Source organism: Lolium rigidum, chromosome 2 (assembly GCF_022539505.1).
Source record: "Lolium rigidum isolate FL_2022 chromosome 2, APGP_CSIRO_Lrig_0.1, whole genome shotgun sequence".
Taxonomy (NCBI): domain Eukaryota; kingdom Viridiplantae; phylum Streptophyta; class Magnoliopsida; order Poales; family Poaceae; genus Lolium; species Lolium rigidum.
Genome location: NC_061509.1, coordinates 275,000,439 through 275,025,239, shown reverse-complemented (window position 1 = coordinate 275,025,239; position 24,801 = coordinate 275,000,439). Strand labels below are relative to the sequence as shown.

General features: G+C 47.8%; 2 protein-coding genes and 1 long non-coding RNA gene across 4 annotated transcripts; 1 reads left to right on the top strand and 2 right to left on the bottom strand.

The window, feature by feature from the left end:
• Positions 1 to 10,496: 10,496 nt before the first annotated feature.
• LOC124688837 lies at positions 10,497 to 11,284 on the top strand. Of its 2 annotated transcripts, none has more exons than XR_006998636.1 (2): positions 10,497 to 10,553; positions 10,995 to 11,284. It is a non-coding gene; the product is annotated as an uncharacterized LOC124688837 (long non-coding RNA). The 2 variants fall into 2 exon arrangements; XR_006998637.1 differs by having other exon boundaries at positions 10,498 to 10,553; positions 10,992 to 11,284.
• A 167-nt stretch (positions 11,285 to 11,451) lies between these two features.
• LOC124688836 (transmembrane protein 53-like) lies at positions 11,452 to 14,986 on the bottom strand. Its single transcript, XM_047222461.1, has 6 exons — positions 14,790 to 14,986; positions 14,203 to 14,314; positions 13,201 to 13,952; positions 13,002 to 13,107; positions 12,572 to 12,771; positions 11,452 to 12,109 (listed from the first exon to the last, which is right to left on the bottom strand). The coding sequence occupies exons 3-6, from the start codon at positions 13,878 to 13,880 to the stop codon at positions 11,824 to 11,826; spliced, it is 1,272 nt and encodes a 423-aa protein (XP_047078417.1). The 5' UTR covers positions 13,881 to 13,952; positions 14,203 to 14,314; positions 14,790 to 14,986; the 3' UTR covers positions 11,452 to 11,823.
• Positions 14,987 to 17,951: 2,965 nt separating this feature from the next.
• Positions 17,952 to 23,501, bottom strand: LOC124688835 (ribonucleoside-diphosphate reductase large subunit). Its single transcript, XM_047222460.1, has 17 exons — positions 23,274 to 23,501; positions 23,115 to 23,176; positions 22,933 to 23,020; positions 22,222 to 22,485; positions 21,895 to 22,135; positions 21,523 to 21,599; positions 21,180 to 21,350; positions 21,011 to 21,103; positions 20,778 to 20,927; positions 20,600 to 20,686; positions 20,355 to 20,519; positions 20,156 to 20,275; positions 19,071 to 19,273; positions 18,842 to 18,991; positions 18,609 to 18,756; positions 18,392 to 18,475; positions 17,952 to 18,271 (listed from the first exon to the last, which is right to left on the bottom strand). The coding sequence occupies exons 1-17, from the start codon at positions 23,499 to 23,501 to the stop codon at positions 18,170 to 18,172; spliced, it is 2,433 nt and encodes an 810-aa protein (XP_047078416.1). The 3' UTR covers positions 17,952 to 18,169.
• Between the last annotated feature and the right edge of the window lie 1,300 nt (positions 23,502 to 24,801).

Below are 24,801 nucleotides of genomic sequence, written 5' to 3'. Positions count from 1 at the left end.
GAACAACTAGGGCTGCGGCTGGCCCCAGTCCCTCAGAGCGACGGCCCGCAAAGCCTCCTGGTCGCACGTCCGATGTTTATCACAAGGGCGTGCCACCCGACCTATACCTGGTCGGGAAGGTGTGGATGATGCCTCGCTTAGTTTCCTGCAGGGGCACACACGTAAACGTTAAATACGAGCCTCGATTGGCTCTCAGGTTGTCCTGTGAATCGGCTCAAAGAGCCGATCCACCCATGATTCGGACGAGGTGTCCGAATATATGGTGGTCCTGCTTGATCAAGATAAAGCTGATTAGATCTACGACGATTTAGGGTTTTCACCGCATAATCGGATCATCCTACTCACGATTGGGCCTCGCGCTCGCGCACGGCGACCGTAAGCCGATCCTAGACAGGGCCTAAAAACCAACACGAGGTTGATCCCCGGAACATCCTTTCTAGGGCTAGCAAACGCCACCCTACACACCGCTGGATCCTCCAACCCTTTGTAAGGCCTAACTATTGCGGATGTTAAACTAATCCTTGACGAAACAAGGAGCAACCGTAACGGATCAGATCTACTAAACTATGATCAAGCGGGTGCCGCCCCTACACCTAAGATAGGTGTAAGGGCGGCTAGACATGCAAGGGTTGCACTACGAAAGTATGTAATATGAAGAACAATGCTAACCCTAACATATCTAAGATAACTACGTTGCTCGCCATCAAAAAGGCTTCGATACGAGCAACGCATGAACAACGTGGGCAGGCTTGTGCTGCCTAGATCGCAAGATGCGATCTAGGCAGCATGGTGCTTACCGGTAGAAACCCTCGAGACGAAGGAGTTGGCGATGCGCCGAGATTTGTTTGTGGTTGAACGTTGGTTGTTGTTTATTCCATAAACCCTAGATACATATTTATAGTCCAGCGGACTTTCTAATGTGGGCGTGCACCAAACCGTGCACGAGTAAGATTCTAACCTCTAACCTAGATGCGATCTAATATGTTACAGATACACGGGCAATTAAGCCCAACTTGGTATAAAAGGCCGATTCACGTATTTCTTCTATATATATATTCTTCGAGTCCATCTTGATCGCGGCCCACCTCTGACTCGGTCAAATTCTGGTGATAACACATGCCCCCCTGGTTTTGGAAATGACATTTCCAAAATCATTACGCTTTCTTTCGCCGGGTCATGTCGTGGCAGAGCAGAACTGCCGCAGAATCTTCATCATGATGCCTTGCCTCCTGGGCTTCTCTGTATGAATTGTCAATTTCGGCATCGCGTCCTCGAGAACCGTCATGGCATTAAATCTCCACTACACTCTCTTTATTTATCTGTGCCAAACGGTTCACCACTCCATCCCCTTGCTCTGCTCTGTTCGCCAAACCAAAAAACCCTTCTATCCTGCAGCCATGTCTTCCTCTTCCTCCTCCGCTTCAGGCCTCTCTCTCCAACCGTTGCCGAAGAACAAGGAAGAGGACGATCCCCGCTCCGGGGCGCACCCCATCTCCTCTGACAAGGAGAAGAAGGGAGGAGAAGCGGAGAGGACCAAGGCCTCCCCCTCCGCCAGGCTTCCGCCGAAGAAGCGCTCCCGCATGTGGGCGGACAGCGGGGACGACGATGACGACGAGGAAGAAGAAGATGAGGAGGAGGAAGATGATTCCTCCTCCTCCATTGGGTATCCTCCAACGAAGCGCTTCCGCAGCTGGGCGGATAGCGAGGATGATGATGATGACGAGGAGGAGGAGGAAGCTCCAGCCGACGGCTGGGGCAGCAGCGCCGACGACCTCGACGACGGCGATGATGAGGACAGCGACGACTAGTAGAGTAGGACTAGCAGTAGCAGTGCACTAGGCACCAGATCCCTCTTTTGAGAGCCATCGGCTCTTCTTGTAAAGCCGCTCTTTTGAATTAATGAGAATTGTTCTTCCAATTTCCCCTTTCATCAATCCAATTTCCATCCTCCCGCTTGCCACACCAAGTCCGATAGCAACAAATCGGGCTATTACTGTTTCTCTCGACCGTGGCATTTTGCAGTCCCGCAGCCGATGACTGTTCATCGGCTAATTTGAGAAACCAGTCTCTTCCTTTTCTTGCAGCACCAGCACTGTCCAAACCTCGTACCAGACGACGGTTTTTCCTTCCCAGTTCCTCCCTGAGAAGATCATGATGCAGTGACAGCCGAGGTAACTCCAATCGGCTCTTAAAAATAGGGCACCTACCAGGCCTGTTGCCCCCCGAGTCTCCGCCAAGGCAAAACAGAGACGAGGATACGCAAATCAGCTGTATGGACCTGGGCTTGATTATGCCCGAGGGAGCCTTTCATGCAGAACCAGCCAATTTGCACATAAATCGGCTTCCCAGGGCAAAGAGCCTTCAAGGTGAACTGCCCCCCGAGCTTCTTCAGTTCTTCCTGCACCTTGCCGGCTAGATCGGCTCCTTTCCTTTGGTGGATCTTATGCAATTCATCCTTGACCCGATCTGCACGTCCAGGCTGCTCTTGGCATTGTTCTTGAAGAGAGGATCTGAGCCCTTAAACTACTCCATTGAGGAGTTCTTCCATTAAAATCTCCCTTCGTGCTCCATCGACTCTCTGATCGTAACAGTTATTCCTCTTGAGTCGATGGCCATGCATCGGCTTTTATATCCTTAAGTCGATGTCTGCGTCGCATCGGTCCGTGCTCGAAAATTTTCGAATTTTCGAGAGATTTTTACGGCCGACTTGTGCATCGGCCCCCATACTTTAATACTCATTACCAAAGAATGAGGCACTTCATCGCATATCCTCGTGTTTTATCTACCTGGGTGCCCCCGGAGCCGATTCTGTCAAGAGAATTGATGGTATCGGCTCCGTTGGATAACATGTCGAACCCGAGGCAGAATGGTTGGTGAGGATAATTTTGGCCGATTGCTGGAATCGGCCTCCACGTTTGCTTGCTCGGTGAAGGTTTTGTAATGTCCCTTCATAAATTTTTGGGGCCGATCACAAGGATCAGCCTCGCCACGTTTGCTCATTGACGTGCTCTTGCTACTCGTTCAGGCCGGTAGATAAAACCAGCCCAATCTCGACTTTATCATGTTGGTGCGCTTGCTCTGTCGCCCACCTTGAGTGCATCGTGTAATCGTGGAGCGCTAAGCTTTGTCGGAAGAACGAGTACCATGTTTGTGCCGGCCGATGTTTCATCATCGGCTTTCCTTTGCTTGGGGCGCCACTCCATTTTCCGTGGACGACCCTCTTCATCCAGGGTTCGCTGAACCTTCGCAGCCAGATCAGGCCTTGCCTTCCTCAATGTATGCAAGTATAACCTCTCGGCTTCTTCCAGGCCGCGCAATCGTTGAACCCTGCGTTTCTGGGAACGGCTAAGTCCATCAGGGCACCACCTTGGCCGGTGATACCTGTCTTCTTCTTCTCCCTCGTCTTCTGAATCTTCGAGATCTTTCAACCGAGGGGATTCAGCCCGTTTGCTCTGCGGCGGGAGAGGTCCTAAGCGCCCGAACACGGACACGTTGGCTGCCTCCTTCTTCTTCCGGTTGCATTCTGGGCAATTGCCGATTGTTGGCAATCGGCTCATTCCTGAATCCCAGCGGTGCTCGAAGAAGGGACAATCCCGGTGCTGTCCTCGTCGTCTCGCTCCCTTGCCTTTCCCTTGGCACAACGCTCGTGCTCCTCCTCATCGCGATTATGCCGATGGTGTCTTCTGGCTTCTCTAGCCAGACGATCTCTTTCATCATCATCGCTGGACCGTCGGCGTTGGTCGTACTGACTCACATACTTGTTGAGGAGGTGATCAGAGAGAGGTCGCTGATATATTATGTTCTTCACTTCTCCCTCTGTTACGTAGCGCTTGCCATCTTGGCGGAGCTGATCGCGTGGAGCGGCTTCCTCTGTATCTTTGCTATGAGAGCAGCTGCCCTCATCTCCATCCTTGCCAGCGTGGTGTCCAAGATCTACCATATTGATTTTGCACGAGAAATCCGGCTGGCACCCTCCGTGGTAAGTATACTCCACCATGTTAACGGCGGGGAAAGGGTGTGTGTCGACCTTCATGGCGTACTGGTTAAAAATCAACCGTCCATTTTCTATCGCCATTTGGATCTGCTGCCGCCACACCCTGCAGTCGTTGGTGGTGTGGGAGAACGTGTTATGCCATTTGCAATATGGCTTTCCGTTCAGCTCTTGCGCCGTGGGGATCTTGTGGCCTTCGGGTACCTTTATATGCTTCTCCGTGAGTAAGAGATCAAAAATCTGTTCGGTCTTGGTCACGTCGAAGTCGAACCCTTTTGGAGGGCCTTGTGGCTTCACCCATTTGCGGGTCACGGGGCCTGTCGCTCGAGTCCATTCAGCCACTTGCTACCTCCCGATCTCCCATGGCACCTTCATCTTCGTCCGCCTCAACCAAAGTCACCACCCGCTTGAATTTGTCTCGGTAAACATCCGGGTGGCGCTGTTCATATGCTGACAGCTTTTGCACCATGTGCGCCAACGAAGGGTAGTCTCGCTTGAGAGGCCACGTCCTTGATTGATGATGAGAGACCCACCACCGCCAACTCGATCGCTTCTTTTTCACTTATATGAGCCGAAAAGCATCGGTTCCTAATGGTCCTGAAGCGCTGGACGTATTCCGACACTTGTTTCCCGCGCTTCGTCGTACTTGCGCTAGATCGGCAATACCAACATCGGAAGCCTCCGAGTGATACCTGCTCATGGAACTGCTCTTCCAATCTGCTTCCAAGTCCGGATGGAGTTCGGTGGTAGCGATGTGTACCACCCGAAAGCCGATCCTGTGAGGGACTGTGCGAAGAACCTCACGCGCAACTCGTCTGACGCTGAGATCGTGCCCAGCTGTGCCAAATATCGGCTCACATGCTCGATGGAGCTGGACCCATCTCGATCCACTAAACTTCGTGAAGTCCGGGAGCCGATATTTGGGTGGCAGCGGGATCAGTTCGTAGTTGTTGGGGTACGGCTTGGTGTAGCCGAACGCCTTCCTTTTCGGCATCATACCGAACCGGTCTTTCGAATTGCACAAATCTGATCCGCTGTGATGGCTGAAGGTGTCGAACCCCGAAGATTCGCCGGGGTGGCATACTTAACCAGCCATGCTTGCTTTTCCGGTTCTAAGCCAACTGCAGGAGCTGGGCTTTGGAGGTTTGTCGGGGTGGCGTACTTAGCCGGCCACGATTGCTTCTCGAGATCGGCTCTCGACGTTCCTCCTGCCGTTCGGAGGCCCCCGATATTGCAGCCTGGTTCGAGAGTGCCCGGGAGTTGCAGTCCGTGACGTATGCGCACGCGTATCCGTGCGGGATCTCCTTGGGTGCCTCGGGTAGGAATTGGTAGTCACTAGGATCACCACCAATCTTGTAGACGACGTATGCCGATGAGTTCGGCAGTTCCGGTGCTGCCCATGCGAACAGGCTGGGGCTGGAGCGGCATCTCTCCCTTGAAAGTCCCCAGAGCTGGTCCCGATGGAGAATACCGGTGGCTCATGATTTCCTTGACGACGCGCAGAGCGACACGCTCCAAGGTGTTCACCGGGCTCTCAGAGTGGCGGTGCAGCGAATGAGCCACCATGTAGTTGATCTCCTGCCGCGGTGACACAGTGCGTTCTTCGACCGGGCGGACAGGTCCACTCCATCGAGCGCGCCTTCAGGTGTGAAACCCTTCCACCTGACGCCATGGGAGCGGGTTCGGTGGAAAGAGCCTATGAGTTCGGCTTCGAGGGTTGCCTTGATCTCGTCATGTTTCTTCTTGAGCTCATCGGGCAGATCCTCGTATGTGACCGGAGTGTCTTCCGCCATCTCGGATGTAGATGGCGATGTGGTGGATGTCGAAGGTTGTCCCACCGGGCGTGCCAGAATGTGTTGACGTCAGAAACCCCCTGGCGGGCGAGACGGGCAACACGGTAGAGCCGGGAACAACTAGGGCTGCGGCTGGCCCCGGTCCCTCGGAGCGACGGCCCGCAAAGCCTCCTGGTCGCACGCGCCGATGCCAACCGCAAGGGCATGCCACCCGACCTATACCTGGTCGGGAAGGTGTGGATGATGCCTCGCTTAGTTTCCTGCGCAGGGCACACACGTAAACGTTAAATACGAGCCTCGATCGGCTCTCGAGGTTGTCTCGTGAATCGGCTCAAAGAGCCGATCCACCCATGATTCGGACGAGGTGTCCGAATATATGGTGGTCCTGCTTGATCAAGATAAAGCTGATTAGATCTACGACGATTTAGGGTTTTCACCGCATAATCGGATCATCCTACTCACGATTGGGCCTCGCGCTCGCGCACGGCGACCGTAAGCCGATCCTAGACAGGACCTAAAAACCAACACGAGGTTGATCCCCGGAACATCCTTTCTAGGGCTAGCAAACGCCACCCTACACGCCGCTGGATCCTCCAACCCTTTGTAAGGACTAACTATTGCGGATGTTAAACTAATCCTTGACGAAACAAGGAGCAACCGTAACGGATCAGATCTACTAAACTATGATCAAGCGGGGTGCCGCCCCTACACCTAAGATAGGTGTAAGGGCGGCTAGACATGCAAGGGTTGCACTACGAAAGTATGTAATATGAAGAACAATGCTAACCCTAACATATCTAAGATAACTACGTTGCTCGCCATCAAAAAGGCTTCAGTACGAGCAACGCATGAACAACGTGGGCAGGCTTTTTTTTTTTTTTTTTTTGGAGTAAACGTGGGCAGGCTTGTGCTGCCTAGATCGCAAGATGCGATCTAGGCAGCATGGTGCTTACCGGTAGAAACCCTCGAGACGAAGGAGTTGGCGATGCGCCGAGATTTGTTTGTGGTTGAACGTTGGTTGTTGTTTATTCCATAAACCCTAGATACATATTTATAGTCCAGCGGACTTTCTAATGTGGGCGTGCACCAAACCGTGCACGAGTAAGATTCTAACCTCTAACCTAGATGCGATCTAATATGTTACAGATACACGGGCAATTAAGCCCAACTTGGTATAAAAGGCCGATTCACGTATTTCTTCTATATATATATTCTTCGAGTCCATCTTGATCGCGGCCCACCTCTGACTCGGTCAAATTCTGGTGATAACACGCCTTCCTTGCGGGCATGCGCCGTACTGCCTGCCATATCTCCCCCTCGCTGAACGGTGCGTCAAGGTCAAGCAGGTCCTCCTGGCGCGTGATCAGGTCGGCGAAGTTGAGCGTACAGTCACGCGGCTCCTCCGTGCCCAGCAGTCCATCGTAGTGGAGGAAGGCGGCCTCCGCGATCTCTGCAGGGTCCGTGAGCGTGCGCCCGCCAGCCGATAGGCTATGGATCGTGTTCTTCAGCTCGCGGTAGGAGCATTGTCGATGATAGAACGAAGTGTTGGCGTCGCCGTCCTTGAGGGAGGCGATGCGAGCTCGCTGCCTAGCCATGGTCCGTTCGAGTGATGCAAGGCCCAGGTACTTTCGCTTGATGTCCTTGCGCAGCCATTCCTCCTGGGCAGATAACACCCTCCCCTCTTGTGCCTTGTCAAAACTCAGCAGAAGCACACGCGATAGGGCAAGTTTGTGCCGCACGTTGCCCACGGTGAGCGCGCTCCAACTTGTCAGTCTTCGCGCCATGGCCTGCATTCTTAGGAGCAGGCGCAGGAAGGGATCGGCTTGGTGAATGGATTGCCAGGCCGACGCCACCGTCTCCTGGAACCCGAGCATACGAACCCAGAAATCCTCGAAGTGAAAACGCCGGTGCGCAGGGGGCAGGGGCGAGCAGTCAAGCAGCAAGGGGTTGTGGTCCGAGACGACAGAGGCGATGCATCGCAGATGACAATGACAATGCTGCTCTTCCCAGTCCACAGTGCATAAGACGTGATCCAAGCGGACGAGGGTGGGCGGTGACTGCGCGTTGGACCAAGTATAGCGACGTTCGTTGAGATACACCTCTTTGAGTGCGAGGTTGTTGATGACGCGTCGAAATCGCCCCATCATTCTCCGGTCTAGGTTACTATTGTTCTTATCCTCGTCTTGATAGATCAGGTTGAAGTCACCGCAGATCATCCATGGACCCTCGCAGTCCCTGCGGATGTCGCGTAGCTCCTGTAGGAAGGTGATTTTCTCGGCGTCCTCCTGCGGGCCGTACACCACCGTGATCCACCATGGGCCGGTGCTGGACTGGGTGCGGACCTTGGCGGTGATCGTGTTCATGGTGAACTCTGGGTCGGTGACGGTCACCACCCGGATCCTCCATGCAAGCAAGATGCCGCCGCGAGTATCGACCGCCGGTAGGTATGTGAAATCATCGAACTCCGAGCCAAGCGTTTCAAGGACAATGGACGAGTAGAGCAATTCCATCTTCGTTTCCTAGAGGCAGACAATCGAGGCATCTGTGGTGGCCAACAGCGAGCGGATGGCGATGCGGCGCGCACGCGCGTTGAGCCCACGTACATTCCAAATTACAATTTTGAGTCCGTAATCCATAGAAACATGATCGACGAAGCACAAAACGGGCACGTAGCCTAAGCAACGACTGGCCGGCTATCCGGCGTCGCGCTAGCATTCGGGGTCATCAGATGGGCGGGTAGTTGGCGGTCCACCAGAGCTGCGATCGCAGTGAGGACGACGAGTGGGATTGGTGCTGCAAAGACGTCGTCGTAGGCTTTCATGGCCTCCGCCGTGATGGCCTGATCCGTGTCGATAATGCCGAGCGTGCGCAGGACCTGTATGTGGGCACGTCGCTCAGCAGTGGGCGGCGCATTGACCGTTTTTGCAGAGGAAGCCGAGCGTCCACGTCGTGGCGCAAAGTTGGGTGGGTGGCGGCGCGTCTTTTTCCCCGGGGTAGGCAGAGCCCAGCTCCTTGGTGGCAGCCGTTAGGAAGTCGCCCAGCGTCCACGTGGCTGGTGGCTCCGCAGGCCGTGGTCTTCTCCTCAGCGTGATCGGCGGTGAGGCGAAGCGTCTGGCCGGAGCAGATGGCGCCGGCGTGGGGCATGCAGCTGGCGTGGTGAGGCTTGTCGTGTTTGGCACGGCGCTGGCGTTGGCCAAGTCCATGGTCAGCTGGGCCAGGTTTGCCTCCTCCTGGGTCTCCTGGGCCTCCGAGGTCATGTTGGTGGCCTCATGGGCATTGTGGGCCGGTCCAGCATCCATCTTGGGAGAAGCTTCCGGAGTCTTGGCTGGCGAGGTGGCGGGAGAAGGCGGGTTTGCAAGGCTTCCGGTGCCACCGTCGTGCGGCGCTGACCGGTCGCAGCAAGCCTCCAAATTGCCTCCACTAGCAGCCAGAGGTGAAGCACTGCTTTGCCCCAACAAGATGGCGCTCAGCGACGCAGGGGCCGGAAGAGGCGGCGCACCGGAGCCGCACCCGAGGGTCGTGCGGATGGCATGGCCGTGGACTCCTTTGGTTGGACCGCGCCCCGCACATCCCGCGCCGACGGCGTCGGTGTTGATCCCGGTTGAGGCTCCGGCGGCCGCAACGCGGCGGCGCCACCAGTTCTGGAAAGGGCGGTGGACCCCTGGCCGGACAGCTACGGGGCCCGCCATCCTCGTCGCCACGCCAAAAAGAGAAAGGCCAAGGCTGGCCGCACTGCACAACCTGCCAAAGTCTGGAGGGCCAAAGCTGCAACAGCTGCACAAACGACACCGGACCAACCTGCTGCGCAGGCCACGACCGACCCAATCGCGTCGTAGCAAAGTGCTGGCCAGGAAAGCAGTGGGGACCTCAATGAAGCCATGGCCAATGAGCGCGAGGCTGGGGATCAGCGCGCGTCCCCGACCGGGTTGTTTTTGCAAAGTGAAGTCATGCATCATCATCGCATCAAAATTCCTTATCATAAACTAGGCATTATGATCACAGTTTACAATTTTGTTTATCCATAATAATTCAGAAAAATAAGAGCACCAGAAACAGCTCAACATCCTTTTAGCATAACAGAAGAAACAGCTCATGTTTTCAGTACAATTTGTTTGGTATACAATGGTGTATATCTCAATAGGAAGCCAAGAAAATGAAAACTTCTACCGGAGTATCTTATTCTCACATGACAACTGAATACTTTTATTTATTGAACCCCAATTGGGATATTTAGGAGCACTGATGGTCAGTTATATAGCTCGAATATATTGTGTATATTCTCAAGCTGTAGAATTAGGTATTTATGGGTGTATAAAATAACTCAGAATGCTATGTCCTGAGTGTGTCATGATGGGTCTTGCAAAGGTTTGGTAATTTTCTTAGGTTTTAAACTAGGTTTAGTGTTTTTCATTGATCCATAGATGTACGATTTTGCCAAAATAAAAGGTGTGTTATGTTAACTTAGAACATAGTACCTCGCTTAACTTTCATATTCCTCAGCAGATCACTATTCAGTAGTTGGTTTTGATGTTTCAAACTTTCAATGCTAAAATATAATTTTTTTGTTCGCCAATAGGAAAAGATAATGACTTTCTGGAGGGTAAATTTTAATAGGTTTTACAGTAGACTTGTATATTTTATAAAACACCCCATGATATTTATTGTTTACTTTGATTGTGAAAATGACAGGGATATATGGTACAAGTCTCGAAATGTGGTGAAGCACTTCTTATGCATCATAACATGTTGTTTCAAAGAGATTTGATGTGGTACGTATTAGAACGCCATTTTGATACTCTTAAGCTCAGTCATCCCGTTTTAAATCATATTCTTGCATTAAAATACACATTACCCTTCCATGTTGTAATTAGATGAATTCGGCCCCTTCGCTTTTTTTTCTTTGAACTTAATTTTTCGTATGCATGATTTCTACTCATTTTACCGGTAGATTTGTTAATTAATGGTACACATATATGTTGTTGCATCTGTTGTGTTTCCTCCTTGCTTACTTCTGATTTTATATAGAAACTTGACATGGTCAATTATTGTTATAAATACAATTTCTGAATGTGACGGGAAGATCCATCAAAGTAACATGTACCATTTTCCTGTTTCTTCATTGTGTGCCTACCTAGGCTCACACTATATGCAATCTTGAATCAAGATTCAGTATCATGTGCCACCTTCACCTACTTAGAAAATAATAGCAGGTGGTGGACAACGTGAAGAGGCGTGACGAAATGAATGACAGTAAGAAGGATGGCGTGCTACTGGACGCGTTCTTCATAATCGTGCATCTCGACCTTGTCTGATGCTTTCCATCCTGTTGTGTTTGATGCATGTTTTTTCTCCTATTATTGCTTCAGTAATTAAATTTATTTGGTAGAAACTTCACAAGCAACATTGTAGACATTATCCTTTTCTCGTCTTTGATTGAGTAACTATGAATATAAACATTCTATGTACCCATGTTATTGAAATGCTGGAATATTCATGTGCATTATGTTTGCTTGTGTGGTGAGGTACAAAACTTGGAGGTCCGTAGCAACGCACGGGCATTCAACTAGTCCTTTTAGCATAACAGAAGAAACAAAAGCTTAATCAATTGCCAAGAAAACTATGCGGAATCAAAGCAAGAACCTCAAACAGAGACACAATAACTAGTCATTAGAGTATTCACAAAGAACAGCAGGTCTCTCATACAGGCAAATGAATGATTTGTGTAATGGAACGAACAGTAAGTTGTCGAGACACAATAACTAGTCATTAGAGTATTCACAAAGAAACATTACATCTCTCATCCAGACAAATGAATGATTTGTGCAATGGAACGAACAGCAAGTCGTCAGTCAGCAAGCCACAATTTTGTTTTGCTTCCCTCTCTCATGTTTTGTACAGTTGTGCCTCCTAAACGTAACCCACGAGTGAAAAAAAAAAAAAGAATAAATCGGGTCAGATGTATAATCAATTGTCATATAATCCTGGTACATTGTAATGGATAACCAGGAACAAATTTGTTTGTACTGCTGCACGAACATCCTATGGCGGAGATGACGACGACTCATCCGCCCGATGGGTCAGCACACAGTCCTCCAAGAACTTGGTCAGCTCAGAGGTGTAGAGACCCGGATTGCTTCGGTAGTGGTCTACGTGAGGGGACGACACAAAGTCACACGACCTCACCTCACACCCCGCTTTTCGTTGGCTCTCCACGAATGACTCCACTGACTTTGCGGGGATGACCCGGTCGGCAGAGCTGTATATGTACAGCTGGGGGCAGTTTGGTTGGTTCGAAGACAAAATCTCCATAACACCGGATAGCCTCCTGTAAAAATACAAGATTGTTGCTGAACTGAACCATGTAGTCATTTCACTGCATTTAGGATTAGGATCTATAGCATTGGTGTGCTATTTCAATAGTAGATAGTTTTTTTTCTTTATCAACTGTCAGGGGCAGAAATACTGGCGTAATCACCAATAACATGATGAAGCCTCCTGTCAACACGTAGAGATATGTTGATCAACCGAACCATGTCATAGTTTCGTGCATGATATACTCTATAATAGATATTTTATTATATTTTGCTACCAAAACGGTTACATCATAAGCCATGGCATGATATAATCAATGATGACCAGAGTAATTGTGCAAGCGCCAATCAAACATTGAACTCATATATACAAGTCAGAGGCCACGCCTCACATTTACAAACAGAAACATTGAAAAAGCATGGAGAATAGGACTGAAAATGCAAATCACTCATGCATATGTGAATGGGATACATACCTATTTATGGCTGGATAGTTCAGAACAACATCAAAAAACTTCTCCAATGCAGATAGTAGAACAGCCTCGGTTGCTGCTGGCTTAATATCTCTTTGAGACTCCACAACTAGGACATCGGACCTTGTATCGTTTGATATAGCTCCTTTTGTTGCTACGCTGTGTTTCTTCATGATAGCCGCCGAGAAACCTAGAGCCCAAACCTGAGCTCGGGAAAAATCACAAAATTTAGTAACTATGTTTAGGTTCCAACAAACCTTTTTTCTACGTGATATGAGGGAAAAAATGACTGGGGAATATATGAGTAAATGACAGCATATGTGAAAGACATTTTTCTGATAAACAATGAAATTTGGATGTGCAGAAATAACAAAGTAAACACTAAACAGTAACAGTTTAATTCCGTTCACCTGAGGTTAGCTACAGTTTTTACCTGAGAATCAGGGACAGCAACAGGCGCTGAATCGACTATGGAACCCTTAATTTTGTGCACTGCGGAAGGATCTTGCCGCTGCAAGTTCTCAAGTATCACACCATAGCTGCAACAAACACACAAAGGACTCATAAGCTTAAGAAAACCAAAGGTTACAGTTAATTCTTGCTGTGATAAATCCAAAAGAAGGTGCACGTACCAAAGCCAGCCGGTGTTACTGAAAGTGTGGAAGACAATCTTCTTCCCGTCCTCCTCCCTGACCCAATCGGCGAGATGTTCGGAGAGCATCTCGACATTTTTCTCAGCCTTCCCTCTGACATTATAGCTGACGATGTCAGACATGGGCAGCGTGAACGTCACAGCATGGAACCCCCTGGAGGTGTACCACTCAGCATATCTCTTGTGATGCTTCTGCTTCGAGCCCAGCCACCCAAGCAGAACCACCACGGTTTGCGACCTGTCATCAGATGAGCCACTGCGCGCCCCAGGGTGTGGCAGATGCCAGCGGTACAGAGCATCCGTCGACAAGGAAGGGACAGCGGGCGTCGCGCCCTCGGCCTTGGTGAACCTCGCGTACTGGTACACCATGTTGATGACCGGCAGGGACGCGACAGGCGCCTTCGCGGCCAGGTCAAACGCAGCCTGGTGGTGGTTGCGTGGGAAGAACTGTAGCCCAGACAGCGCCGAGGTTGAAGGCGGAGGCGGTGCAGATTCTGGTTTGGTGGATGGAGGAAGGGGCATGACGGTGCCGGCATTGGCGCCAACGAGCCTGTGGTGGTGGGATAGCCTGTCGGGCAGTTCGATGGAGGTGACCGCAGCGAAGGCAGCGACCGCCATGGCGGAGAGGGGTCGATGGAGCGGGGCCGAGAAGAAAGCCATAACTGCCTGACTTTGCCAATGAGGAGGAGCTGCTTTCTGCTAGTACTTATTTGCCTTCCCCTGCCCTGAGTCCTGAGAAGAAGAGAAACAACAGCAAGAATAGAGTTAGATGTCGGTCCTTGCACGCGGTTCGCATAAATTGAATTGAACTGAATTCAACTGCAGAATACATAGAAAACATGTGTGCCACGACATTTGTGTGACCCAATTCACCAAACGAACCCACAGACCATGTGAGGTCCATATGGCCAAGTACACGTCTTTGTCAGGGTCAATACATGTACTGTTATATAACAAGATTAGGAATTTGTTTGTTGCTTACCTGGTCGAATCGATCTCCTGGCTGGAACTGGAGTAGGACTGGGCTGGCTGTCAAAGTTGAATTGACAGCCGAGCCCTGTGGACGGCGGAGGTCGCCGGCTACCTTGCTCCTCCTGCATACATGATGTGGAGGTTTAATTTGACCAGTCTTTTTTCGTGGGATACACTTGCAAAAGAGAAAACAAAAGGAAGCTTTTTTCTTTATTTTTTAAAAAATGCGACGAAAGGAGGGAGCGTGATTGGTGATGGCGATCTGCGTACGCAGACTTCTAATTGCGGCAGCCTTGCGCGGTAGGGGAAAGACGCTTTCTTGCTCCGCCATTGCAGGAGTGTGCGGAGAGCAGGGAGAAAGAGAGGAACAGATTATCCTGAATAAGTTCCAGGAAAGCTGGAAGAAAGAGGACTTTGGAAGAAGGAAATCGGAGCAGGGAAAGAAGAACGGAAAATTAAGCGGTGTGGCTGAACCAATCGAGCAATAAGAGGGCGGGAAATCTGGAATGAGGACAAGAGGAAGGGGGGAATAAATCCACATAGCAAGCAAGAACACAAACCAAATAAGAACGAGGGGGGAAGAGGGCGAGAGCGTACCAGTCAAGGATAGGAATCTGATTGGGGAATCCGTCGCGGCCGAGATATGGAGCAATCCTGCCAGGAGGAGGAGGGAGATAAAAATAGGCCTGGCCGGAGATCGAATCGAATTCGGAAATTGAGGGAGGCGGGCGACGGCGCCGTCCTACCCGACCTGACCCGCTGTTTGCTCCCAAAGCTGGTCCAACTTGGTGGGAGTATTTTCTTTCCTCCTAGATTCGGGTCTCTCCCTAGGATGGGGTATATAGTTCAATATACTAGGAATATACCCTCTTGTTAATTTTATTTTATTGCGAAAATTGAGTGTTGTTCTTTCAACATTTCTCAAAAAGAAAGAGAAGGTATTAATTAATTCTTAAAAAGTAAAATAATCGCGAAATTTATGCATGTACATCACCACACGAGATGCGCACACGCGACACCTTCACATGTTTCTAGATCGAACATGCGGAGAGGCACATGTGCCTCTTGGGGCATCATCTATGCATATGGTAAAACCTGAATCTAGGACCCAAGTCTCGTTCGTTTAATCTCGAACATGTGGGGATCGGTCTGGATCACGACCTAATCCCGCATGTCCATCCCACGATAGTTTTTTTCAGCCTAGTGAAACGCCCCTGAGGGATTAGAGCCCGACCCATCCAGTCCAATTCCTTCTCGTTTGGTCCGAGGAAAAAAATCTCACCAACCAGCTTGTGGAAAAATATCCACACCGCGGATGGGATGAACCGGGATTGGTCTAACATGGACTGGGTGATGGAACTGGATCAACCATGTCCATGCCAGGATTGATTTTATGCATGGATTCAATCCCAACAAAAAAAAACGAGGCCTTACTAGGCCATAAGTAAACTAGTTGCACCATGATGTATTTAGCCGGAGGAAGGAAACCCCAGGCTCCCATGTCGCTCCTATGTGGGCGACCCAAGGGTAATCCAAACCCTAGCTTAGCCTCCTCCTCCAGCTCTCTTTCTCTCTCCCTTAGGTTGTTTCCTAATAGGAAGAGCAAGACCGTTTTGTTTTCTATGTTTTTGTTGGCTACAAACTAGAATGTATATTGATGAAACAAATTTTTTATCTAGAAAATAGATTAAAACATAACAAAAAATGTACAAGCATCTTAAAATAGATTTTCGCTCCGCTATATTTATATATAGCAATGAGGGCGTACAAGTACAAGAAAATATGTTCAATTAGAGTTCAAGGCGTGTCAATATTAAGCGAACCAGCGGCCCGGGGCCTCTAGTATCTTTTTCCGGCACGTGTTACATGTGAGCTGTGTGCAGGGACAGTGAGGCGTGAGTTCTACGCGCTCTTAGGAAATTAAAGTTAAGACACCAAAAATAATGTCTACTCTACTAATATTCCTACGTGGTTTTATTAAATTTAGAACAGTGTGCCATTGGATATTCCATGGACAATACGAATAAAATGGTGAGGAAAAGGTAGCTCAGAAATTTGGTAAGAATATGCCATGCTTTATTCTCTGCCTCATTTTGTTAGCAGGTGGACCGGGCCACCAAGCTATCAGAGGAGCAAAAGCATAGCTAAATTAGTTGTGTTCATGAGCAAAAATACCAACGGAACCTGGGTGCGCGCATCCAGTTTCACAAAATTTGAAAAAAAAATGCTATTTAAAATAAAATTTTGCATGTACATATTATCTTGATACATACTCGTGTAAGCTTTCGCAGAAAAAATATGTTTATATGTGGCCTACATGAAAATCACAAAATATCCAAATGACAGTATAATGATTGGATTTATACTGTTCAAAGAATTAGAAATTTTCATTTTCTTATTTTTGTGTAGGTCACATACAATCGTATTTTTCTATGAAACTTTACACGAGTAAGTATCAAGATAATATATACATGCATGCATTTTTTTAAAAAAAATTAAAACTTTGAAATAGCATTTAAAAAAAATCATAATCAGGTGTTGCGCACCCAGGTCCACCGAATCCACGGATTAAACAACCAAGTCCTGTAGGGTTGTAGTTTTGGCGAGTGGCAACCAATAATATAGTCAGCCGTTAAGGAGTGGATTTGCAGTGTACATTTCAACTTCTGCCATTTTCTAACTATTGTTAGTGCATCTTCAGAGGAGGAGAAACTCACTTCTAAAATGTACTTTTTAGGAGAGGAGAGAGAAATATATTGGAGGTTCGCAATGCTCTTTCACAACAAAAGAAGTAAAATAGCTCCCTAAATTCGATTTGGTGACAAACGCAACTGCTTCATGACTATCATTGCAATTACAATCTTGACTAAGATCACAGTTGCACCAAATGCATATCAAAGGCAAATTTCTTTCTCCATAGCATATCTTTCTATTATCATCATCTTGGAAAATGCTTATCTGATCCCGGGCTCAGATGAGCATCTTTTGTGGACCGTTCATTTTTGTGGAGGTTGGTGGTACGAGTCAATAGCAGCCTGCAGTTTTCAGATCTACGACTGTGCAACAGGCATTTCAACCTATAGGCTTCACACGTCCTCCAACAATCGTTAGCCGCTAGCCCACCGTAGTTATTGCAAGTTGACATGGCACAGACTTGAAGACCAAATGTGTGGCGCAGAAAAGGAGCTCATTTGAGCCCGAGAGCAAAAACGCCCTCCCCCATCATCAACTTTTTTCATTCAGGTCGTTCTTTACTCATCAACAAGGTTGGCAATTTACAACTCCAATTGCATCTTTTTCCATTTTATTGTATACTTATCATCTTCAATGTTGGCATGAGCTCCTCCATCTTACGCTTCTTCTCATGAGCTAGCTCAAGCTCATCTTCCACCTTTTGAATCAAATCTTCAAAGATATTCTTGTCTTCTTCACAATGCTTCAACAAGGATTTCCAACCACAAGCACCACATGTCTCACACGTAGAATACTAGAATTACGAAAATCAAACCAAATCGGTTTAATTTGGGAAAAAAATCCCAAATTGGTAAACAATACACTTACCACATCTGATTCCTAACCAGCCACGGTGGTAAAACCAGGTTGCGGTGCTGTCCATGCTCACGGACCCCTTGGCTGATTTATGCATGGACAGAATCACACCAAAAGTGTCCAAGAAAAATCTGGAAATAAAATGCAATCCATGGAACCCCTTGGCTACTGCCAATTCCATAGATTAAGAATACCAGGGACTATTCAGATAAAAATTGTTCCATGCAAATATTATACATTAATTAGATATAGGTGATATACAAGCACGATGCCCAACTGCCTATGCATGAGCGCACAACGGTTGCTTTGATCCAGAGTTCATCATGCCCAGGCAGCTTACAGCTATCGAGATAATCAGACCGAACAACAAGCCAGCGGAAATTAATTGTATGGGTCAGCGTAGCACGTCACAAGGGCGAACAGCAAATCTAACTTCCACAGGCCAGGCAGTCCTCCCGATTGTTCAAGGAGCAGGTCACCTGTGCCATTTTCGCCTCCAGATCCTCTTCCTCCTCGGCAAGCTTCTTATCCTGCACATTTGTTGTTACTCGTGGTAAGAATGATGACTTGGCAGTTGAGCAAAAAATCGCTGTAAAATCTGCAGTTCATCAAAGCACCCAAAAAGGGACTGGGGTAAGTTGTCTTATCACCTTGAGAAGACTAGTATCCACTGTGAATTTGATCGCATCAGCAGCAGCTCGCGTCCTCAGGTAATACATCCCAGTTTTCAGGCCCTAGCACATGACAGGAAAAAAATGTTATGTTTCTGTTGATGCACTTGTGCTTTCTGGGAAATCAGGAACCTAAACATGTCACTAATTGCTGAACTTCTCAGTAAAACTACAGAACGGTAGAGCCAAGGCAAACCTTTGACCAAGCGTGGAAGTGCAGGGAAGTCAGCTTTCCAGAGCTTGCTTGATCCATGTGGATATTGAGGCTCTGGCTTTGATCAATATAGCAGCCACGGTCAACAGCCATGTCAACAACAGTTTTCTGCTTGATCTCCCAAACAGTCCTGGTTCAATGATATAGAAAAGTTCAGATATGCATAAACTGACACCTTTAAAAACTAAAGCATGAGATGATCATATTTCACATACTTGTAAATTGCTTTTAGATCGTCTGGGATCTCAGTGATCTTTTGGACAGAGCCATCCTGGTAGATAATATTGTTCTTCAGAACAGGAGACCACACACCCATCTCGGTCAAATCATGGAGGAGATGCTTGTTCACTACAACAAACTCACCACTGCCAAGAGAAAAGCAAGTATGTCATCGAACCATCATAATTTCAACAGCTCAGCGCTACAAGGAGCAGATATACAAACCTTAGAACTCTTCGACTGTAAATGTTTGACGTGTATGGTTCAAAGCACTCGTTGTTGCCAAGAATTTGACTAGTAGAAGCAGTGGGCATTGGAGCAACCAGAAGAGAGTTCCTTAATCCAACTTTGGAAATCATCCCTCTTACAGCTGGCCAGTCCCATCTGTCTGATGGCACTACATTCCACATATCAGGTTGAAGAATGCCCTGCATAGGTGTATGGACAAGAACCTTAGAAATAGGATTTGGCTGTTAAAATCCTACAGAGGAACAAAACGGTCTGATGATTGTACATACATAACTCTAAGAGTTCCATTAAAAACAATTCGAGAAAGAATACCAATATCTGAATACAATTATTACAATAGAGATACGGATACTGCAAATTTGCAGCTAGTGGTTAATTATGATCAATGGTTTGTTGGGGACAGAAGTAGTGGGAAGAGCCTATCTCACAGGTTCTCACAGGTAAATTGTTGTGGAGTTTTTCATAGTTGATAAGTAAATCATGCTAAATTCTGATATCTCCATAAATACTTTGCTGCTGATGGTGAGCAAGGAAATATTTTATTGTTTTCTACCATCAGTTAATTTTGTATGTGAAATAATGCATAGTTGTACAAATCACGGCATATATTCAGCACAAATGACAGGCATATTACACACATCAGACAAACCTGGCTGACTCTGCTCCCAGCATAAGTTTCACAAGGACCTTTTGCAGCAATTTCAGCAGAAGTTTTCAAAGCATGGTTATAGATAGTCTCAAAGATATCCTTGTTTAACTATGCACTAGCACTAGCACAAACTCTCAGTTAAGCGGTTAATTAAGCTCAATAGTTGATGGGAACAGGCAGTATGGGGAAGGGCCTATCTCACGGGTACAGTTGTTGAGTTCTTCATAGTTGATAAGTAGATCATGCTACAATCTGATATCTCCTTAAATACCTAGCCACTGATGGTGAGAAAAAATTGATTTTATTGTTTTCTACCATCAGTTAAATATTTCTATGTGAAATGCATGGTTCAACATAACTACACGAGGTACTCAGCACAGATAACAGGCATATTTACAGACATCAGACAAACCTTGCTGGTAGGGCTCCCAACATAAGTTTCATAAGGACCTTCCTTTGCGGAAATCTCAGCAGAAGCTTTCAAAGAATGGTAATAGATAGTCTCAAAGATATCCTTGTTTAACTGCTGGGCCTGATAAACAATTATACATTATAATGTGTATCAGCAAAGCACAAAATGATAGCACCACTTTTGTTAGCTTGGGATGTACCTCTGGTGAATCAAATGGCATGCCAAGTAAAATAAAAGTGTCTGCTAGGCCTTGAACACCTATTCCAATTGGCCTGTGCCTCATGTTTGATCTCCTTGCTGTCTCAACGGGGTAATAATTAATATCAATTATTTTGTTGAGATTCCATGTCACAAGTGAAGTAATCTGTCGTACACCAAAAATATGTTAGTAGCAATCAGACTAATGGGACAGAATCATACACTGTAAAAATGAGCCAAGCAAACCTCAGCTAGTTTATCGAAGTCAAAGTATCTGTTTTTTGATCCACTGCTGCCAACAAGCTTCGCTGGATGTGACTCTATAGGAACACCCTGAAACATCAAGCATATGGTGACTTGTTACACACGCAAGTTACTGGACTACACCAACTGACCAATGAATTCAGTAGGCATCAACACATACATTTTCCCTTACAAAACGTGGTAGAGCAATTGATGCAAGATTGCAAACAGCAGTTTCGGTGGGACTTGTGTACTCAATTATCTCCGTACACAAGTTGGAAGACTTAATTGTGCCCAGATTCTGCTGATTACTTTTCCTATTGCAAGAGTCCTGCACATCATTAAGTATTTTCAAAGACAGGCCATAAGATATTTCAGTGGGAGAAGGCATGCGTTGATAGAATTGCAAAATACCTTATAAAGCATATATGGTGTTCCAGTTTCTATCTGTGCCTTCAAAATGTCAAACCAGAGAGACTGTGCTGACACAATCTTCTTTGCCTTTCCCTGAAATTTTGTAGCTAGGTTATTAGATATTCTTTAGTTACTTAAAATAAATATGTATATCCAGCATTCAACCTACTTCTCTTTCATATTTCTTGTACAGATTATTAAACTCATCCCCCCAGCAATCAGCCAAACCTGGAGCCTCACTGGGACAAAATAGCGACCACTGCTCGTTACTTTGCACCCTTTCCATGAATAAATCAGGAATCCAGAGAGCATAGAAAAGATCCCTGGCACGATTCTCCTCCTGTAGATTGTACATATTAAGGCTGACATAAGATGGTATTAAGATAATAGCGTGGCTCATATTCTTACAGCTTAGTAGTGGTGATCAAATGCCAAAAGGTAAATCCAAGCTGGTAATCAATTTCTAGTGTCTCTACCCAAAAGTGTGTTATGTAGTATTCAAGAGTGTTTACCTTTCCATGGTTCTTCCTTAGATCAAGGAACTCGAAAATATCAGCATGCCAAGGCTCCAAGTATATAGCAAATGCACCTGTAAATTTAAAGTCCATATAAGTAACCCTTAAGAATCAAGAGTAACCTCTCTCTTCATCAGTATAGGGTAAAGCCTACTTTGGTGCAGCCCCTCCTAGATTGGATCTTAGATTTATCTTCTTAATTCATGTTTATTCTCATGTGTATCTCTGCCCATTTCTACTCTCCTTGATGTAAGTCTCCCATTCTTTTGGGGTGTTTGGTTGTCTTAATATAAAAAGAAAATATATACCGTAGGGGTTTTCCCCTATGGTCTCATTGTCAAAAAAAAAAAACTAACTGATGCTACTTACCTTTTCTCTTGCCTCCACCTTGATCAACATAACGTGCAGTATCATTGAAAACACGTAGCATGGGGACAATTCCATTGGAAGTTCCATTTGTTCCTCGAATGTAACTGCCAGTAGCACGGACATTGTGAATTGAGACACCGATTCCTCCGGCAGATTTGCTTATGGAAGCACATTCAGAGAGAGTATCATAGATTCCCTCAATGCTATCGTCTTTCATGCAGATAAGAAAGCAGCTACTTAACTGCATCACAAATAATAGGAAAAATAAGTATACAGCTTGAGAACCAATAATGAAATCTTTTATAGTAGATGGTAGCGGTGCAGTACTTGAGGCCTTGGAGTGCCAGCATTGAAAAGGGTTGGGGAAGCATGAGTAAACCAGCGCTGGGACATCATGTGGTACGTTTTGACAGCAGAGTCAATGTCATCCTTGTGTATCCCAACAGAAACTCTCATTAACATATGCTGTGGTCTTTCCACAACCTTTCCACCAACTTTCAACAGATAAGACCTCTCGAGCGTCTTGAAACCAAAGTAGTCGTAGTCAAAGTCTCTATCATAAATTATCTCGCTGTCCAAGCGAGTAGCATTCTGAAATTGATGAAGTAGCCAGAAATTCCGTAAGCAACATTGTATATCAATGAATAATACAGAATAATAAACATCTGACGAATCTCATTCGACAACTCAGAAAATAATGGAATAATAGAGTAGTCGATTATGTACAAAGTCATTAACAAACTAAGATGAGTGAACCAGTAAACAAAGCATTGCATATTGAAACAATTACACATGAACAACCAGCTACTTGTGTCGGTTCAACCAGAACAACTAACTTTTTTCAATAAAGTAAACCAGAACAGCTAACTATGGCACAACTGTGCCAGAGTGCCAGGTGATCATGTTTAGCATACCACATATTAACTATAACCGTCTAAAGTATGATATACACTCAACGGACACAACTTATCTAAAGGGATGAATGACACATGTTCCTACAAAGGACAAGGTTAGCCATTAGTAGCATCCAAGCCGCACCTTCATGATGATCTCGTAGACGTCATCAGCGATGAGGGGAGACATCAACCCAGACCTCTCGTTGACATGTGTATACATGACCTTCACACTGCATGCATCCAGAAAGCAACGCAGCCACGTCACGACACAGATCATCACAATTTTGTGCTATATACAGAAGGGAAAAAAACAGATCCACGCACGTCTCCGAGAAGGACTTCATGGTGTTCTTGTGCAGGTTGGAGACGGCGATCCTGGCCGCGAGCTGCACATCACAGAGGAACGGGGGGGAAATCAGTTGATGACGATCAAGCACAGCAGCAGGGGATGGAATGGATCGGTGTGGAGGGGGAGGGGGTTACCGAGGCGTAGTCGGGGTGGGAGGCGGTGAGGGCGGCGGCGGTCTCGGCGGCGAGCTCGTCGAGCTGGCTGGTGGTGACGCCCTTGTAGACGCCGGCGCAGACCTTCTGGGCGACGAGAACGGGGTCGCAGTGGTCCTGGCTGAGCCCGTAGCTGAGCTTCTTGAGCCGCGCCGTGATCTTGTCGAAGTGGACGGCCTCCTGCCGCCCGTCGCGCTTCACCACGTACATCTCCGCCGAACGCGTCCGGGCGGGCCTCCCGTCGAACAGGTCACGGGCACGGAGCGCGGCGGCGGGTGGGTGGCGTGCGGCGCTAGGTGGTTCCGGAATTCGGGGAGGCGGCGGCGAAGGATTTGGAACGGCGTCGAGTGGAGGGATCGCCGCGTGCGGATGATTTCGAAAGAAAATTGTAGAAGGGAAGTGGTATATGGTGGGAGGTTGGGGGAACCGCGCGCGATTTGGAGGAAAAGCGCGGGAGTGACGAAATGTTTTCGCGCGCGATTCTGGGTGGAGTTGTTGGCCGCTCGCGTGAATGCTTATCTTCGAACGGGCCCCGCGTCAGCCCCTGGGTGACCCCACGGCTCAGTCAAAAGGCGCTGGAGCACTAAAAACCGCCGGTTTTCGCCGTCGCCTTCTCGCCTGCCACGGCCACTTCGCCTTTTACGCGCACCACCGCCGTCGAGACCGTGCCGCCACCATTGCCCCCAGCGCAAATCCTTTGGTTTTCGTGCGCGTGCGCACCCACCCGAGCGGCTCGTTCTACACGGAGATTCACGGTGGCGTCGAACGCCTCATCCTTGGCACCTTCGCCACCGTGGAGCAGGCAGCGCGCGTCTACGATGCGGCGGCATGGCACCTCAAGCGAAACCGCCAGCAGCTCAATTACAAGGATTGCACCTTGCTCGAGGAGACGGAGTTCTTGGCCGGCTTCGAGAACCTCGTCACCGCCGAGCAGGCGCCGCCTCGCCATTGCGGAGGCTGATGAACGTCCACCATGGAGGTGTGAGCCGGCGCCTTCCCGCAGAGCGTCCTCGGCGTGCATGCCTTCTTCGTGCAGGAGAAGGCGGAGCGCAGGGCGAAGGAGGAGGTCATTCACACGTGCTAGCGGTTCATCGAGGCGCACGAAGCCGGTCCAACGAAAAACATCGAGCGATAATGATGAATGTTGGATTGAAATCGTCGGGATCGGGCTTCAACTTCTCCAATTTATGTATTTTTAGATGTATTGCATCCATTTAATTATCGTTTTTGTCGTTGTTTTAAAACCTATTATCCGTGGTATGTTCGATTTTATTTTCAATCATATATACGTAAAATTAGATTTTGCCCTTGTATTTTACAGCGTATGATATTTTTCGCGTCTGGAAAATCTAGAGATACGCTGCACCCATAAAAGCGAAAACCAACTATGTATAACTTTTTTTAGCGCGCCAAAGGTGCACACGTCCGTTGAAGATGCTCTTAGTCAGAAGACATAGTACGAGTACAGCATACACACGTGAGATAGATCAGAACGATCGAGAGGACACGC

What these genes read in the sequence shown, in the direction of transcription:
- LOC124688835 (XM_047222460.1), bottom strand. Translation starts at nt 23,501, where the DNA reads ATGTACGTGGTGAAGCGCGACGGGCGGCAGGAGGCCGTCCACTTCGAC. An exon ending in ATGAAGTCCTTCTCGGAGAC is followed by an intron (nt 23,021 to 23,114) that starts GTGCGTGGATCT and finishes GGATGCATGCAG; the next exon opens with TGTGAAGGTCATGTATACAC. An exon ending in GATCTAAAAGCAATTTACAA is followed by an intron (nt 18,757 to 18,841) that starts GTATGTGAAATA and finishes TCATTGAACCAG; the next exon opens with GACTGTTTGGGAGATCAAGC.
- LOC124688836 (XM_047222461.1), bottom strand. Translation starts at nt 13,880, where the DNA reads ATGGCTTTCTTCTCGGCCCCGCTCCATCGACCCCTCTCCGCCATGGCG. An exon ending in AGTAACACCGGCTGGCTTTG is followed by an intron (nt 13,108 to 13,200) that starts GTACGTGCACCT and finishes TGTTTGTTGCAG; the next exon opens with CTATGGTGTGATACTTGAGA. An exon ending in TTGCTGTCCCTGATTCTCAG is followed by an intron (nt 12,772 to 13,001) that starts GTAAAAACTGTA and finishes TCCCGAGCTCAG; the next exon opens with GTTTGGGCTCTAGGTTTCTC.